Source organism: Hyperolius riggenbachi, chromosome 6 (assembly GCF_040937935.1).
Source record: "Hyperolius riggenbachi isolate aHypRig1 chromosome 6, aHypRig1.pri, whole genome shotgun sequence".
Lineage (NCBI taxonomy): Eukaryota > Metazoa > Chordata > Amphibia > Anura > Hyperoliidae > Hyperolius > Hyperolius riggenbachi.
The window spans coordinates 377,149,663-377,166,457 of record NC_090651.1 but is presented as its reverse complement, the minus strand read 5'-3'; the positions used below and the strand labels follow the sequence as shown (position 1 = coordinate 377,166,457).

The 16,795-nt window shown below is 49.0% G+C and overlaps 1 protein-coding gene across 1 annotated transcript in view; it reads right to left on the bottom strand.

Annotated features, from left to right (window-relative positions):
• LOC137522293 (uncharacterized) overlaps positions 1 to 16,795 on the bottom strand; it is a 45,192-nt gene that overhangs the window by 11,118 nt on the left and 17,279 nt on the right. Inside the window, exons 9-10 of the mRNA XM_068242323.1 lie at positions 13,922 to 14,203; positions 11,000 to 11,125 (exon numbers count right to left, since the gene is read on the bottom strand). Of these exons, the coding sequence (XP_068098424.1) occupies positions 11,000 to 11,125; positions 13,922 to 14,203 (408 nt within the window). The remainder of the gene's footprint in view (positions 1 to 10,999; positions 11,126 to 13,921; positions 14,204 to 16,795) is intronic.

Genomic DNA, 16,795 nt, shown 5'->3' with positions numbered 1-16,795 from the left:
CTTTTAAATGTAAGTAAGTTTAGGGATTGTAGAGATGGGTCTCTTGGGTTTTTTAAGAAAGAAAAGATAGAATTCCTGATTAAAGGACCAGGGAATTTTCCTGAGATCTGTGCTGCGTGGGCTCTCCAGCCGCAGCACAGATCAGGATTTAGCCAGGGCGATCAGACTTACCCCCTTTTTTCCCCACTAGTGGGATATCCTGCTGGGGGGGTCTGATCGCCGCCGGCTTGCTGCGCTTTGCGGGGGGGCTCTTAAAAGCCCCCCTCCGCAGCGTTTTCGGCGCTCCCTGCCTTCCCGTCCCTCCCTCTCCCTCCATGGGCTGCGCAGGACGGATATCCGTCCTGCGCATTGAAGGATAGGCTTCAGCCTATCATATGCCGGCGATCCCCGGCCAATCAGATGCCGGGGATCGCCAATCTACATCACGGTGCTGCTGCGCAGCAGCGCCGTATGATGCAAACAGCGGGGATATCTTCCCCGCGTGTTTACATTTTGCCGGCGAGCCGCGATCGGCAGCTCTCCGGCTGTTCACGGAGACACCCTCCGTGAACTGACATGGAAAGGCTGCTCGATCGAGCGGCCGTTTCCATGAGAAACCACTTAAGACCTGCCGGCCTATGGGCGTTAGCTGGTCCTTAAGTGGTTAAGATCGGAACATTTTATTCTGTAGTTTTCTGCTAAAATAGTTGAGAATAGAACTTCCACAACTGATAAAACAATCTGTAATTATATATATTTGTGTGTGTCAGTCTATTAGACAAATGACTAGTTCATAAGACAAAAGTGAGGGGATGTTTGAAGCCCCCTTTCCATTTAATATAATCCCATTTCAATTTGTTGATGATTTATATGGCCTAGATTCATAAAATGCTGTGCGATAAAATATTCTGGTCGTTAAAATACCACATTCGATATTTTAGACTTTTGTGTGCTAATTCATAAAGATTTTCACAGCTGCCTTAGAAGTTTGGTAAATTACCGAAGCCCATTGAGCAGTAACAGCAGAAGAGCTATCTGCCTTTTGTTACAAGCTATTACATGCAGTGAGGGCCTTACAATAGTAAGAGGCATCCAGAAATCCCTTTTAGAATGCACGTTTGTTATACTGCCTCTGCTCCCTCTGAATCTCTGTCCATTAGTCTTTCTTAACATTTTATTTAATTGCCAGTGCCACAGCTTAGATGAACTCCAAGAAACTTTACATACAGTATGTCTCTTTACCCACTAGTTCCTCCGCATTTTCAACAAAAATGAACTGAATGGGTTACACTGCTGAAGGGTTTCTGGGGAAATCTGTTTTGTTCCGATTGCTGGCTGCCCGGGGCTAGAAAAGTTTTGTCCCTCCGAGAAGCCTGCGGGACCGATCAAAATCCAATCAGGAGACAGGGGCTGTTTCTATTGGCTCATTGGCTCCCTGCTCCTGTCAGTCAGCAGCTGTCTCTGCTTCTGCTTGTGTGAGTCATGGTTCCCTGGTCAGAGTCATATAGACTTCGCATTGTTAAGACCACACCAGAGGTGTCGGTAATTATCGAGGGTATTACCGCTTGTTCACGGGTGTCCACACGTCGGGAAAATTGGGGCATCTGCCATCCCCTGGACATCCCCTGTTTCCCCCCTGCCCCCTGGCCACCGCTGCCGTCCCGGCCATCTCCGCTGCCAGCGTCAGACCTCCGATTAGCCGGCGACCAGGGATGCTCAGCAGAGCTCGAATATTCGAGTAGCTCGAATATTCGAGCTCTTTTTCAGCTATTCGAGCTCGGTATTCGAGCTCGAATAGCTGCAGCTATTTGAATGGGGTATTCGAGTGAACTCGAATACCCCATTCACTATTCGCGCTATTCGAGCAAACAGCGCTATTCGAGCTCGAATACCGAGCTCGAATAACGTCATAGCCCAGATTGATGTCCTTAGAGCCAATCAGAGGGCTCCCAGGCCCTCTGACGGCAGCCAATCACAGAGGGAGACCCTGGCCAGCCCCTACCCTATAAATAGTGGCCGCCATGTTCGGTTTTTCCGTCCTTGCTTGAGACTTGTACAAAGAGAGATCTGCTCCTTTTTGCTTTGGCTTAGCAAGTGCTCTATTGTGGTCAATCAGCTAGCGTTTTTGCTCACATACACCTCCTATACACACCTATATTGTTGTTAGCTAGATAGAGATTGTATTTTAGTTAGTAGCTTGTGTGTTACATAGAGACAGCTGCTGTTGCAGGCAAGCTTATACAGCTTTAGGCCTCAGGGCCTTGCCTGTGTGGGCAGCTGTCCTCCTGTCCTCTGTTAGTTTATTTCTCATCTATACCAGTGTTTCTGCTGTGTATTCTACCCTGTCTTGTCCTTTACTACTGAGTGATTATTGTATTTTGTAGTTATACTGTACTAGGGACACTCACTGTCACTGTTCATAGCTCCTGCGTGTGTGTGTGCGTGCACTGTCTGGAGTGTACACACACTCTATTTCCTTCTACTGAATCTGATTACTACTGATTATAGTATTTTCTAGTTGTACTTACTGTACTAGGGACACTCACTGTTCACTGTTCATAGCTCCTGCGTGTGTGTGTGCGTGCACTGTCTGTAGTGTACAGTACACACTCTATTTCCTTCTACTGAATCTGATTACTACTGATTATTGTATTTTCTAGTTGTACTAGTGTACTAGGGGACACACTCACTGTTCACTGTTCACACTTACTGATTACTGAGTGATTATTGTATTTTGTATTTGTACTGTACTAGTAATCACTTAGCGATCTAATCACTTAGTGATTAGTGTCACCTCAACCACCAACCCACTCCATTAAAGTACCCCACTTTTTCACCCGCCCTTTTAAAAAACGTTTTTGTTTACACCCAAAACATCTAAGATTTCTGGAAGTGGCAGCCAGCGCTGTTTGGGAAAGGGGAAGGGCAGCAAGGGAATCAGGAGGAGAGGGAGCAGCATTGTGGCAAGCCGCGCCACCATGCACAGTTCCGCAGCAGCAGCAGCTGCGTCAGTGGCTAACATTCCGCCTATAGCCACTGGCCGTGGACGCCTTGGGCGCCCAGCAGGAGCATCTGCAACTCACGCTGCAGAGACACAGCAGCAGCAGCGTGTAGTACCTGCTCCTATTTTCCTCCAGCCGGGTCGGAAACGTCCCATTGAGGAAAAGGATGCAGCCACTGTGGTGCAACTGATGACGGAGGATGAGCAGCCCGCCATCAGCTCTGCATCCGAGGCCTCCACCCTCACCACCACCACCACCCCTGTTCGCAGCAGCTGCCCAGCAGGGCCTGGGGAGGAGGCCAGTTCACCGTCACAAGTTGGCGACCTGTCATTCAGCAGTCTTTTGACCCCAGGCACCATCAGGGTATTGTCTGCTGTTGTTGGCGATTTTGAGGAGGAGATGCTGATGGGCACTTTGGGGGAGGAGGGATTGGACAGCAAGACTGTGGCGACAGTCAAGCAGCCCATCCATGCATCAGGAGAGGAGTTTGGGGGGTCATCATCCCAGCAGGACATGTTTCAGGAGGGGAAGGATGATGATGATGATGACAGGGTGACGGACAAAGACTGGGTGCCACCACCAGCACCTGGGGATGTCATCATCAGCAGCTCTGAGGAGGAGGAGGAGGATGCGCTTGTGGGCCTTGCAAGGAGGCGCATCATTGCAAGCATTGGCAGCAGTAGGCAGGTCCCACAGCCTGCTGGTGTCTCAGGCTCAGCAGCAGCAGCAGCAGCATCTGCCAGTACCACCACCAGCCGCACCCAAGCCCCCCCCCCCCAACCACCACAGGGAGACAGGCAGCAGCGGCTCCAGTCCGTAGGGATGCTTTCATGTCACCAATCTGGCAATTTTTCAACATGCCCACAGTTCACAGCAAGTACGCCACTTGCAACCACTGTCAGCGGAAGTTGAGCAGAGGTGCAGACCCCTTAAAGTTCAGCACCAGCTCTCTTATAAACCATCTTGCTGCTAAACATTACCACCAGCATGAGGAGTTCAAGAGGCTGAAGGCATCTGGTGCTGGCAGTGGCAGCACACCCAGCACTGCACAGCCTTCAGCAGCAGCAGCAGCAACAGCAGCCACCCGCCCTCCTGCTCCTCCAGCACCACCAGCAGGAGTGCGGAAACGCACTGCTCCTCCCCCCTCTGCAACTCCTGCCGCCAACACTGAGGCCTGTTCTGGCAGCCAGTCCTCAGTGGCCTCCTCTGCTGTCTCCGCTGATTCCCGTGCTAGCAAAAGGCGACGCCAGAGCCTTTTGAGCGAGTCCTTCCAGGGGGTGGTTAGGGCTCTGCCTCCCAGCAGCCGTCGCATGCGGCAGCTGAACGGCTTGCTGGCACGGGCCATGTGCTCCCAACTCCTGCCGTACACGCTCATGCAGGAGGGGAGCGACATGCGTGCGCTGCTTGCTTGTGCAGCCCCAGACTGGCAGCTCCCCAGCAGACACTTCTTCGCCCGCCAGGTCATGCCTGCACTGCACCGCTTTGTGATGGCCAATGTGGAGCGAGGGCTGGAGCACGCGGTTGGTGAAAGCGTCCACGTCACCATGGACTCCTGGAGCAGCCGCTTCGGGACAGGCCGCTACCTGTCCTTCACTGTCCACTGGGTCAGCTTGGTGGAAGGGGGTGAGGATGGGAGAGCAGCAGCGGGCACAGCAGCAGCAGCAACACAGTGGGTGGTGCCACCCCGCAGGGTCAGGGGAACTGCAGCAGGTTCCTCCGATCCTCTGCCATCCTCCGGCACACCTGGCCAAACCCCCCGCCTCAGCAGCAGCGTGAAGCCACGCCACTGCCAAGCGCTGCTGCAGTTGGTCAGCCTTGGGAAGACCAAACTGACGGCAACCCATGTGTTGGCCAAACTCCAGGAGCAGGAGAGGATTTGGCTGACCCCCAGAGGCCTCAGAGTCGGAGAGGTGGTGGCCGACAATGGGGCCAATCTGGTTGCCGCAATCGACAGGGGAAACCTGACCCACATCCCCTGTCTTGCCCACGTGCTGAACCTGGTGGTGCAGAAATTCTTGCGCACCTACCAGGGGATGGGCGAACTGCTGGAAACGGCAAGGAATGTTGTGCGTCACTTCCAGCGCTTGCCTGCAGCCTCTGCGAGCCTGGAAGACGTGCAAAAGGAGCTGGAGCTGCCACGCCATCGGCTGATCCTTGACGTTCCAACTCGCTGGAACTCCACCCTGGCGATGTTGGAGCATCTGGTTGAACAGAAGCACGCTGTCAACCAGTACCTTGCCCTGGCCACTGTGTCCGCCGCTCAGAAAAGGGACAAGACCAGCAACATCCCGTCCATCGTCCCCGATGACGACTGGGGGCACATGCAGCAGGTGTGCTTAGTGCTGGCTCCCTTTCTGCAGGCCACCAACATGGTGAGCAGGGACCATGCTATGGTGTGCGAGTGGGTGCCCCTGGTTTGTCTGCTGAACAGGGCCCTCGATGCTTTGCTGGAACAGGGAGCGGCAGCCTTGGCCCAGCTGGAGCGGCATGCAGCTGCACAGTCCACCTCTGAGGGGGAGGAGGAGGAGGACTTGGTGGAGGTCCCTGACCTTGCTGCTGATGAGGGGGATCAGCACAGTGCAGCTGAGTTGGTGCGGGGGTGGAGAGAGGAGGAGGCGGCAGAGGAGGAGGATGGGGACAGCACTGCCATCGATGTGCCAGCACACGTGGCCCGCCTCTTCCCAATGGCAGCCCACATGCTGACGTGCCTGCGCAGGGACCCCAGGGTGATCCAGATGAAGCAGAGGGAGGACATCTTGATCAGCATGATGTTGGACCCGCGCCTCAAGGGGAAGTTGAGCCAGTTCCTGCCTCCTGCAGGAGGAGACCTAGCGCAACAAATAAGGAGCTTGCAGCAGGCCCTTGTTGAGCGCTTGGAGGAAGCCTTCCCCCAGCCTTCCACCCCCACTGTCCAGCCAGCACAGAGGCAGCAGCAGGTGCCTGCATCCAGCAGCAAGTGCACCACAGACCTGCTGTCTCTCAGCAAAGAGCTCTATAGGACTGTAGAGGCTCCAGCAGTGACTAGAGAGGAGGTGCATGCAGCAGCATCCTCCTCCGGTCACAGCCAGCGCCTGAACCGCATGGTGGCTGACTACATGGGGTCCTACAGCGGGCTTGACAGCGATGCCCCTGTTGATGCCATGGAGTATTGGGTCAAGCGCCTGGAGATCTGGAGCGAGCTGGCGCAGTACGCCCTGGAAGTGCTGTCCTGTCCCCCTTCCAGCGTGCTGTCCGAGTGCTGCTTCAGTGCAGCTGGTTGCGTGGTCACCAAGAAACGCTCACGTCTGTCTCACAAGTCTGTGGACAGACTGACGTTTCTCAAGATGAACCAGGCGTGGGTGGAAGGCGAGTTCCTGGCCCCTGTTGTCGGCGAGAGGGGGACATGAACTGGCTGCTGGAACCATCGTTAATATGCCTTACCACCCTTTACCACCTCCTGGCTCCTGCTCACTAAGCCAGCCTGGTTCAGTTTGACTATTACGTCGCCTGTAGCCACACATTTTACACCTACAGTGGGCTGCTGTGTACTGCCCTTCTGCTGTCTGTCTGTGTTTCTCACTGCCAGGGTACACAGATTTACCTTCTGCTGCCACTCTGCCACCAGCTATTACGTCCAACAATAGCTATATCTGTGTAATTTGCTGTAAAAAAAAAAAAAAACATTAAAAAAAAGGTTTAATTTTTCTGAGGTGCCCAGGTTGAAAACTGTGTTGTCCCAGTTGTGTATTGGACACGATGTGGGCTGCACGACCGCTGTCTGGGACCTCCTGTTGTGTTTATTTACAGCCCTGGTATCACTGCTAGGTACCAGGGCTATTATGTCACGCTGCCTGCCTGCTGCCACACTCACACTACTCCTCCATTCCTCCTGCTGCTGCTGTCTGTCTGTGTTTCCCACTGCCAGGGTACACAGATTTACCTTCTGCTGCCACTCTGCCACCAGCTATTACGTCCAACAATAGCTATATCTGTGTAATTTGCTGTAAAAAAAAAAAACATAAAAAAAAAAGGTTTAATTTTTCTGAGGTGCCCGGGTTGAAAACTGTGTTGTCCCAGTTGTGTATTGGACACGATGTGGGCTGCACGGCCGCTATCTGGGACCTCCTGTTGTGTTCATTTACAGCCCTGGTATCACCGCTAGGTACCAGGGCTATTATGTCACGCTGCCTGCCTGCTGCCACACTCACACTACTCCTCCATTCTTCCTGCTGCTGCTGTCTGTCTGTGTTTCCCACTGCCAGGGTACACAGATTTACCTTCTGCTGCCACTCTGCCACCAGCTATTACGTCCAAGAATAGCTATATCTGTGTAATTTGCTGTAAAAAAAAAAAAAACATTAAAAAAAAAAGGTTTAATTTTTCTGAGGTGCCCGGGTTGAAAACTGTGTTGTCCCAGTTGTGTATTGGACACGATGTGGGCTGCACGGCCGCTATCTGGGACCTCCTGTTGTGTTCATTTACAGCCCTGGTATCACCGCTAGGTACCAGGGCTATTATGTCACGCTGCCTGCCTGCTGCCACACTCACACTACTCCTCCATTCCTCCTGCTGCTGCTGTCTGTCTGTGTTTCCCACTGCCAGGGTACACAGATTTACCTTCTGCTGCCACTCTGCCACCAGCTATTACGTCCAACAATAGCTATATCTGTGTAATTTGCTGTAAAAAAAAAAAAAAAAAAAACATTAACAAAAAAGGTTTAATTTTTCTGAGGTGCCCGGGTTGAAAACTGTGTGGTCCCAGTTGTGTATTCGACACGATGTGGGCTGCACGGCCGCTGCCTGGGACCTCCTGTTGTGTTTATTTACAGCCCTGGTATCACTGCTAGGTACCAGGGCTATTATGTCACGCTGCCTGCCTCATTGACTGCCTGCTGCCACACACTCATCCTCCTCCTCTTGCTGCTGAATTTACCTCCTGCTGTCTGTGTGTTTCCACTGCCAGGGAGCACATACAATGGCGCTTCCACCATGCGCCACCAGCTATTGATTACGCTCAAAAATAGCTGCATTTCTTTAAAAAAAAAATATATATACTTTTTAATACTTTGTGATATTATTTTTAGAGGTGTCCGGGTTGAAAACTGTGTTGTCCCAGTTGTGTATTGGACACGATGTGGGCTTCACGACCGTTGTCTGGAACCTCATGCTGTGTATTTACGGCCTGGTACCACCGCTAGGTACCACAGCCTATTATGTCTCGCTGCCTGCCTCATTGACTGCCTGCTGCCACACACTCCTCCTCCTCCTCCTCCTGCTGCTGAATTTACCTCCTGCTGTCTGTGTGTTTCCACTGCCAGGGAGCACATACAATGGCGCTTCCACCATGCGCCACCAGCTATTGATTACGCTCAAAAATAGCTGCATTTCTTTAAAAAAAAAAATATACTTTTTAATACTTTGTGAAATTATTTTTAGAGGTGTCCGGGTTGAAAACTGTGTTGTCCCAGTTGTGTATTGGACATGATGTGGGCTTCACGACCGCTGTCTGGGACCTCCTGTTGTGTTTATTTACAGCCCTGGTATCACTGCTAGGTACCAGGGCTATTATGTCACGCTGCCTGCCTCATTGACTGCCTGCTGCCACACACTCATCCTCCTCCTCCTCCTGCTGCTGAATTTACCTCCTGCTGTCTGTGTGTTTCCACTGCCAGGGAGCACATACAATGGCGCTTCCACCATGCGCCACCAGCTATTGATTACGCTCAAAAATAGCTGCATTTCTTTAAAAAAAATATATATACTTTTTAATACTTTGTGATATTATTTTTAGAGGTGTCCGGGTTGAAAACTGTGTTGTCCCAGTTGTGTATTGGACACGATGTGGGCTTCACGACCGCTGTCTGGAACCTCATGCTGTGTATTTACAGCCTGGTACCACCGCTAGGTACCACAGCCTATTATGTCTCGCTGCCTGCCTCATTGACTGCCTGCTGCCACACACTCCTCCTCCTCCTGCTGCTGAATTTACCTCCTGCTGTCTGTGTGTTTCCACTGCCAGGGAGCACATACAATGGCGCTTCCACCATGCGCCACCAGCTATTGATTACGCTCAAAAATAGCTGCATTTCTTTAAAAAATATATATATATACTTTTTAATACTTTGTGATATTATTTTTAGAGGTGTCCGGGTTGAAAACTGTGTTGTCCCAGTTGTGTATTGGACATGATGTGGGCTTCACGACCGCTGTCTGGGACCTCCTGTTGTGTTTATTTACAGCCCTGGTATCACTGCTAGGTACCAGGGCTATTATGTCACGCTGCCTGCCTCATTGACTGCCTGCTGCCACACACTCATCCTCCTCCTCCTCCTGCTGCTGAATTTACCTCCTGCTGTCTGTGTGTTTCCACTGCCAGGGAGCACATACAATGGCGCTTCCACCATGCGCCACCAGCTATTTATTACGCTCAAAAATAGCTGCATTTCTTTAAAAAAAGAAAAAAGATATAGAAGAGAAAGCAGTGAAGAAGAAGAAGAAGAAGAAGAAGAAGAAGAAGATATAGAAAAAGAAGAAGAAGAAGAAGAAGAAGAAGATATAGAATAAGAAGAAGAAGAAGAAGAAGAAGAAGAAGAAGAAGATATAGAAGATAAAGAAGAAGAAGAAGTATATATACAGTACTGAACAGAATTTTGGACACACCTTCTCTTTCCACCTTTTTTTTTTTTTTTTTTTTAAAGGAACATCCCCACATAATCACTTGCTGTTGTTACTTGGAAAAAAGGATGTTTCTTGCATCATTCACCCCCAAAACAAGTGTTGGAAGCTATTTAAGGCCAATTCGAATAGTTAGCTCAAATAATGAGCTCGAATACCGACTCGAATAGTGAGCTCGAATACCGAGGTCGAATCGAATAGTAAAAAATATGCGACTCGAATATTCAACCTAACTCGAATAATTTACTATTCAAATTCGACCTAACTCGAATAATAAAAAGGGGTATCCGAGCATCCCTGCCGGCGACCACTAGTGTGGGCGGTAGGACCTAGGACACCGCACTGATATGCGGAAGTGACATCACTTCCGCATATACAGCGTTGTGTTCACAAGTACCGTGTGCCCGCTCTAACTGGTCTCCGGCTGACACTGAGGTTTGACGCTGGGCTTAATGGTGAGTGAGGGGCACCTGTCACTACCTAACCTGGGGCGCGCCTGTCACTATGTAAACTGGGGGTCCCTGTCACTACCTAACCTGGGGGGTGCCTCTCACTACCTAAACTGGGGGTCTCTGTCACTACCTAACCTGGGGGCGCCTGTCACTACCAAACCTGGGGGGCGCCTGTCACTACCTAAACTGGGGGTCTCTGTCACTACCTAACCTGGGGGGCGCCTGTCACTACCTAAACTGGAGATCCCTGTCACTACCTAACCTGGGAGGGCGCCTGTCACTACCCAAACTGGGGGGCTCCTGTCTCTACCTAAACTGGGGGGCTCCTGTCACTACCTAACCTGGGGGGTGCCTGTCACTACCTAAACTGGGGTCTCTGTCACTACCTAACCTGGGGGGTGCCTGTCACTACCTAAACTGTGGGTCTCTGTCACTACCTAACCCGGGGGGTGCCTGTCACTACCTAAACTGGGGGTCCCTGTCACTACCTAAACTGGGGGACACCTGTCACTACCTAAACTGGAGGTCCCTGTCATTACCTAACCTGGGGGGGCACCTGTCACTACCTAAACTGGGGGACTCCTGTCTCTACCTAAACTGGGGGGCTCCTGTCACTACATACACTGGGGGGTCCTTGTCACTACATGAGCTGGGGGGCACCTGTCACTACATACACTTTATTTTATTTATTAATTGACATTTGCTAGCATTTACTCACATGTGTTGAAGTAATTACCGCACAAGTCAGTAATGTACCTCACTGCTCGGTAATTTCAGTTTTTCATGTGGTAACAGCCTTTATGAATTGACACTTTCCGAAGTGCTCGGTGAAGTCAGCTGTTTTCTGCATTACCAAATGCAGTAGTGCTTTATGAATTGAGGCCTATGTGTAGATCATTAATGTTGCCTCACCAGTCCTACAGGTCCATCATATCTTGAACCATTTCCTTGCCTGCTTGGCCACTGAAGATCTGCATAGTTATAGAGGAGGAAGGTCTGGTTGCCATCCGTACTCACAACAGCTTGAAATGTGTTTACCTGTGAAAACACAATAATATATACCGGTAAGCTTAAATACAATTGTGTATTGATAGTATGGCTAAGGTATAGGGAAAAAAACACCCATTTCATGAAAAAAGCTTACCTTTTTTAGAAATGTATTGTTTTTATTAATAATAAGAAGAAGAATAAAAGTCTGCTTTGTAGCAAGATCAGTTTTCCATTCATATTTGGCAATATAAAGATAATGAATGTAATAACACGCTAGCTCTTCAGCTTAGTCTTCTTCCAGCCAGGTAATATGCATTGTCAGCCTCCATGTCTCTCTCTGTTCAGGTGTGCTTTAAAGGGAACCTAAAGTGTAGTTAAAAAAAGGCCAGTTTTACTTACTTGGGGCTTTTACCGGCCCCCTGCAGATGTCCTGTTCCTATGCCGGTATGCAACGAACGTCTTGTCCCACGCTGCGGCTCAGTTCTGATTCCGCTGACTGTGCCTGCTACTGGTCACTGCATTCCTCGTTCGCACTCCCGTTGCCGGGAGTGTCCTGTGCAGGCGCAGTAGATATTTTCTCGTACTGTGCCTGCGCAGGATTCTCCTGGCAATGAGAGTGTGAACGTGGATGCGCGCGACCATGACCACGCAGGCGCAGTGGCTACTGACAGGCTCAGTCGGTAGAATCAAAACTGAGCTGCCGCAGGGTACTGGAGGATTGTGGAGGACCGGCGCAGGCACAGGATGTCCGCAGGGGGCCAGTAGAAGCCCCAGGTAGGTAAAACTGACTTTTTTTTGGTACGCTTTAGGTTACCTTGACGCCCCGTGGAAACTGGGCCGTACCTGCAGAGTTTCCCCGCAGGCAAATCGCGCGGGGAAACTCTGCCAGGGAGTAATGGAGCCGCCGGCCGAATCGCTTGCGCCAGCGATTCGGCCGGCTTTTCCATCGGAATCTTTGTGAATCCCATAGCAGTGCATGGCACGGCTCATGGGATTCGTCAGCGTAACCGCAGATCCGGAAGTGTTGCCACGCGTCTCGCAGATGCGTGCGGCTGCAGTGGAAATGGGCCTTTGAAAGGAACCTGAAGCGAGGAAAATTATTTAAAATAAACACATGACGTAGCTGCAAATGAATATTACATACTAACCTCACCGTCAGTTCCTCTCAGAAGCTCACCATTTTCTTCTAACAAAGATCCCTTCCAGTTCTGACAAGATTTTGTCAGAACTGAAATATACCAGTTGCTGTCAGTTATATATCAGCAGCTGTCAGTTACAACTGAATGTGCAAGGTAATGCCCATGTTTCCCTATGGCTCAAGTGGGTGATATTACAGTTTAACAGTGTGCTGACCAGGAAGCTGTTAGGGGGTAATGGCCATTTTTAAAATGGAGGACGAAGAAATCCATTGATAACAGTGGACAAATGGGACACAGAAGAGGAGAGAGAGATTGAGGAGTAGATTACACGGGAGGTAAGTATGACCTGTGTATGGTTATTTTGACTTTTTATTTTCAGTTCAGGTTCTCTTTAAGTTTATTTTTTTAGCTCGATTAAGGTTTTTCCAGTACCTCACGGGTTAACTGTTTAAAACTACCAGACGTCTGACACCAGTAATTTATGACTGCTGAATATACTACGCTGGTGTCAGATTTGAATGTTTTGCTGTTGCAAGCATTTCACTGATATTATTTAAATTCAGTGCAGTACTTGTAGAAGACTTGTAAGATTGTAAGTCTCTGGCAGGGTCCTCCCTTCCTTAGTGTAGTCTACATGATCGTGTGCTCCTTTCCTATGACTGCCTCATACTTGTATTACTGGGCCTACCTAACCAGCCCAAATCACATGATCATGTATCTTGTACCCTCTTCCTTCCTTAGTGTATTCTACATGATCGTGTGCTCCTTTCCTATGACTGCCTCGTACTTGTATTACTGGACCTACCTAACCAGCCCAAATTACATGATCATGTATCTTGTACCCTATCCCTTCCCAAGTATATTCTACATGATCGTGTGCTCCTTTCCTATGACTGCCTCGTACTTGTATTACTGGGCCTACCTAACCAGCCCAAATCACATGATCATGTATCTTGTACCCTCTCCCTTCCCAAGTGTATTCTACATGATGGTGTGCTCCTTCCCTATGACCACCTCGTACTTGTATTACTGGACCTACCTAACCAGCCCAAATCACATGATCATGTATCTTGTACCCTCTCCCTTCCCAAGTGTATTCTACATGATGGTGTGCTCCTTCCCTATGACCACCTCGTACTTGTGATTTGGGCTGGTTAAGTAGGTCCAGTAATACATGATCATGTATCTTGTACCCTCTCCCTTCCCAAGTGTATTCTACATGAGCATGTGCTCCTTTCCTATGACAGCCTCATACTTGTATTACTGGACCTACCTAACCAGCCCAAATCACATGATCATGTATCTTGTACCCTCTCCCTTCCCTAGTGTATTCTATATGATCGTGGGCTCCTTTCCTATGAGTGCCTCGTACTTGTATTACTGAGCCTACCTAACCAGCCCAAATCACATGATCATGTATCTTGTACCCTCTCCCTTCCCTAGTGTATTCTATATGATCGTGTGCTCCTTTCCTATGACCGCCTCATACTTGTATTACTGGACCTACCTAACCAGCCTAAATCACATGATCATGTATCTTGTACCCTGTCCCTTCCCAAGTGTATTCTACATGATCGTATGCTCCTTTCCTATGATCATTGGCTGTATTTATTGTCCAGCGGTGCATAATATGTTGGCGCTCTGTAAACACAATAAATAAAATAATAACATTAATAAATATAATAATAATATTTAGTTATTTTACCTTATTAGTTTTAGATCCATAATAAGCAACTCTGTGCCACGTGGCCACAAACGCCCACTGAGCTGTGAAATCCTCTTTGTGGAAGTGAGTTCTGATATCGGAAGAGACTTGGTGCAGAAGATCTGGATCGGTACTCTGACGATAATATATGTCTCCTGCTACCTGATTGTTTATATCTGCCCAAAACACAGCCAAAAATGGGTTTCCCAAAGAGACAGGAAGCGGTTGTGGCGTATACTGTCCAATGTGAGATTGAAGGGACAGTAAGCCATTATTATTCACCTGTCCAAGAGAAAAGGATATGAGCACGTTATTATTATTATTATACATTGACATAGTTCTCACAACTTACACAGTGCTTTACAGAGTGCATTACCATGATGCTATTTTGAACCGAGAGGGGCTCTTAAAGCAAATCTGAAGCGAAAAACTTATGAGATAGTGAATTGTATGTACGGATAATAAATAGAACATTAGTTGCAAAGAAAAGAGTCTCATCTTGTTGTCCAGTACAGGAAGAGTTAAAAAACTTGAGTTGTTATCTTTACAAAAGAGCTTCTCTGAGCAATCCAACCAACTTGGTCAAACTCAGTCTTGTTTCCTGAAGAGCTTAACCACTTAAGGACCAGGGGTGTTTTGCCTGATCTGTGCTGCGTGGACTCTCCAGCCCGCAGCACAGATCAGGATTATGCCAGGGCGATCAGACTTACCCCCTTTTTTCCCCACTAGGGGGATGTCCTGCTGGGTGAGTCTGATCGCCGCCGGCTTGCTGCGCTTTGCGGGGGGGGGGCTCTTCAAAGCCCCCCTCCGCAGCGTTTTCGGCGCTCTCTTCCTTCCTGTCCCTCCCTCTCCCTCCATGGGCTACGCAGGACGGATATCCGTCCTGCACATTGTAGGATAGGCTTCAGCCTATCATATGCCGGTGATCCCCGGCCAAACAGAGGCCGGGGATCGCCGATCTGCCTTACGGCGCTGCTGCGCAGCAGCGCCGTATGATGTAAACAGCAGGGATTTCTTCCCCGCGTGTTTACATTTTGCCGGCGAGCCGCGATCGGCGGCTCTCCGGCTGTGCACGGAGACACCCTCCGTGAACTGACATAGAAAAGCCGTTTCCATGGTAAACCACTTAAGACCTGCCAAAGCCTATGGGCGTTAGGCGGTTGTTAAGTGGTGGCCAAGAAACAGTGAGAGACAGCTTGAGGTAAGGTTTTGCTGCAAGTTCAAAGGGTCATTAGTTCTGCTTTGTTATTCTTAAAATACAGAGTGTGACATACAACGGTGACAGAATGATGCAGGGTTATTAATAAAGTTATATAACTGAAAATAAAAATATCAGACTTTTTTTTTTCTTTGCTACTAATGTCCTGTTATCCACACTACACATACAATTCATTATCTGGTAAGTTTATTTTTGCTTCAGATTTGCTAAATCTAATCTAAACTAAAGTTGAATGTCCTTGTGATAGTCTACAACCAATGGACATGCTGTTCTTTCATGAAAATAAAGATTATATGTATATGATGTTTATAAAAAAAACATATACAATATATATAAATTTGAGAATTAAGGATTGGCCAGATGCAATTCATGTCACATGAGGAAAACATTAAACTGCAGATAGTGTCTTGGCCAAGAGTCTGACCTGGAAGTCTATTGCTGGCAGTGCTTGGAATGCAGAGCATAGTAGTTTTAATATTATTTGTAGGTAAACAAGAAGGCAATGGCCTCAATTCTGGTAGCTATGTGAGGTAAATTTTTTTTGTGTAGGTAAAATACCTCATGAGGTATTTACCTCTTTATATAGCAATTCTGAAAGATTTTTCTCTATTTCTGAACATGAGGTAAAACATGCAGTAAAACCTGAGGTAAATGCATAAAGTGAGGTAAAACATGAGGTATTTCAGTGGTAAGCATGCAGTACATAGATCATAGTAGTCTTTAACCACTTGAGGACCCACGCTTTACCCCCCCTTAAGGACCAGCGCTGTATTCTGTGATCTGTGCTGGGTGGGCTCTGCAGCCCCAGCACAGATCATGTAGCAGGCAGAGCGACCAGATCGCCCCCCTTTTTCCCCCCTATGGGGATGATGTGCGGGGGGGGGTCTGATCGCTCCTGCCTGCCTGAGGTTTGCGGGGGGGGCACCTCAAAGCCCCCCTCCGCAGCGACATTCCCCCCTCCCTCTCCTACCTAGCTTCCCCCCGGAGATCGGAGGCTGCACAGGAACGGATCTGTCCTGTGCAGCCTCTAACAGGCTCCTGCCTGTCATGTGACAGCGATCCCCGGCCGCTGATTGGCCGGGGATCGCTGATCTGGTACAACGCTGCTACTGTTAGCAGCGTTGTACGAATGTAAACAAAGCGGATTATTTCCACTTGTGTTTACATTTAGCCTGCGAGCCGCGATCGGCGGCCCGCAGGCTATTCACGGAGCCCCCCGCCGTGAAATGACAGGAGGCTGCTTCCTGATTAATTAGCCTGCAGCCGGCGACGCAGAACTGCGTCGCTGGTCCTGCAGCTGCCACTTTGCCGACGCGCGGTATGAGTGCGCGGTCGGCAAGTGGTTAATTGTCTTCCATAAGCACTCCTATACATGGGTGCTGTCCCAACCTCCATTATTGGACTTCCATAAGTTAGGATTTGGATTTGTCTTCCATAAGTTTGGAAGATTTTTTTTTTTTTTTGAGGGAGGAAGGTGTATTTGATTATGTAGCAAGATTATGTAGCAACCTATGAAAAGTATAATTATAGACATCTCTTATATAAAAAAAAATAAAAAAAAAAAAATCAGCAAATATTTGGAGTTTTATTTCCACGATACTTTTCTATTACACAACCTGAATAGGAACTCCACTAAAAACTGCAAAATGCATACA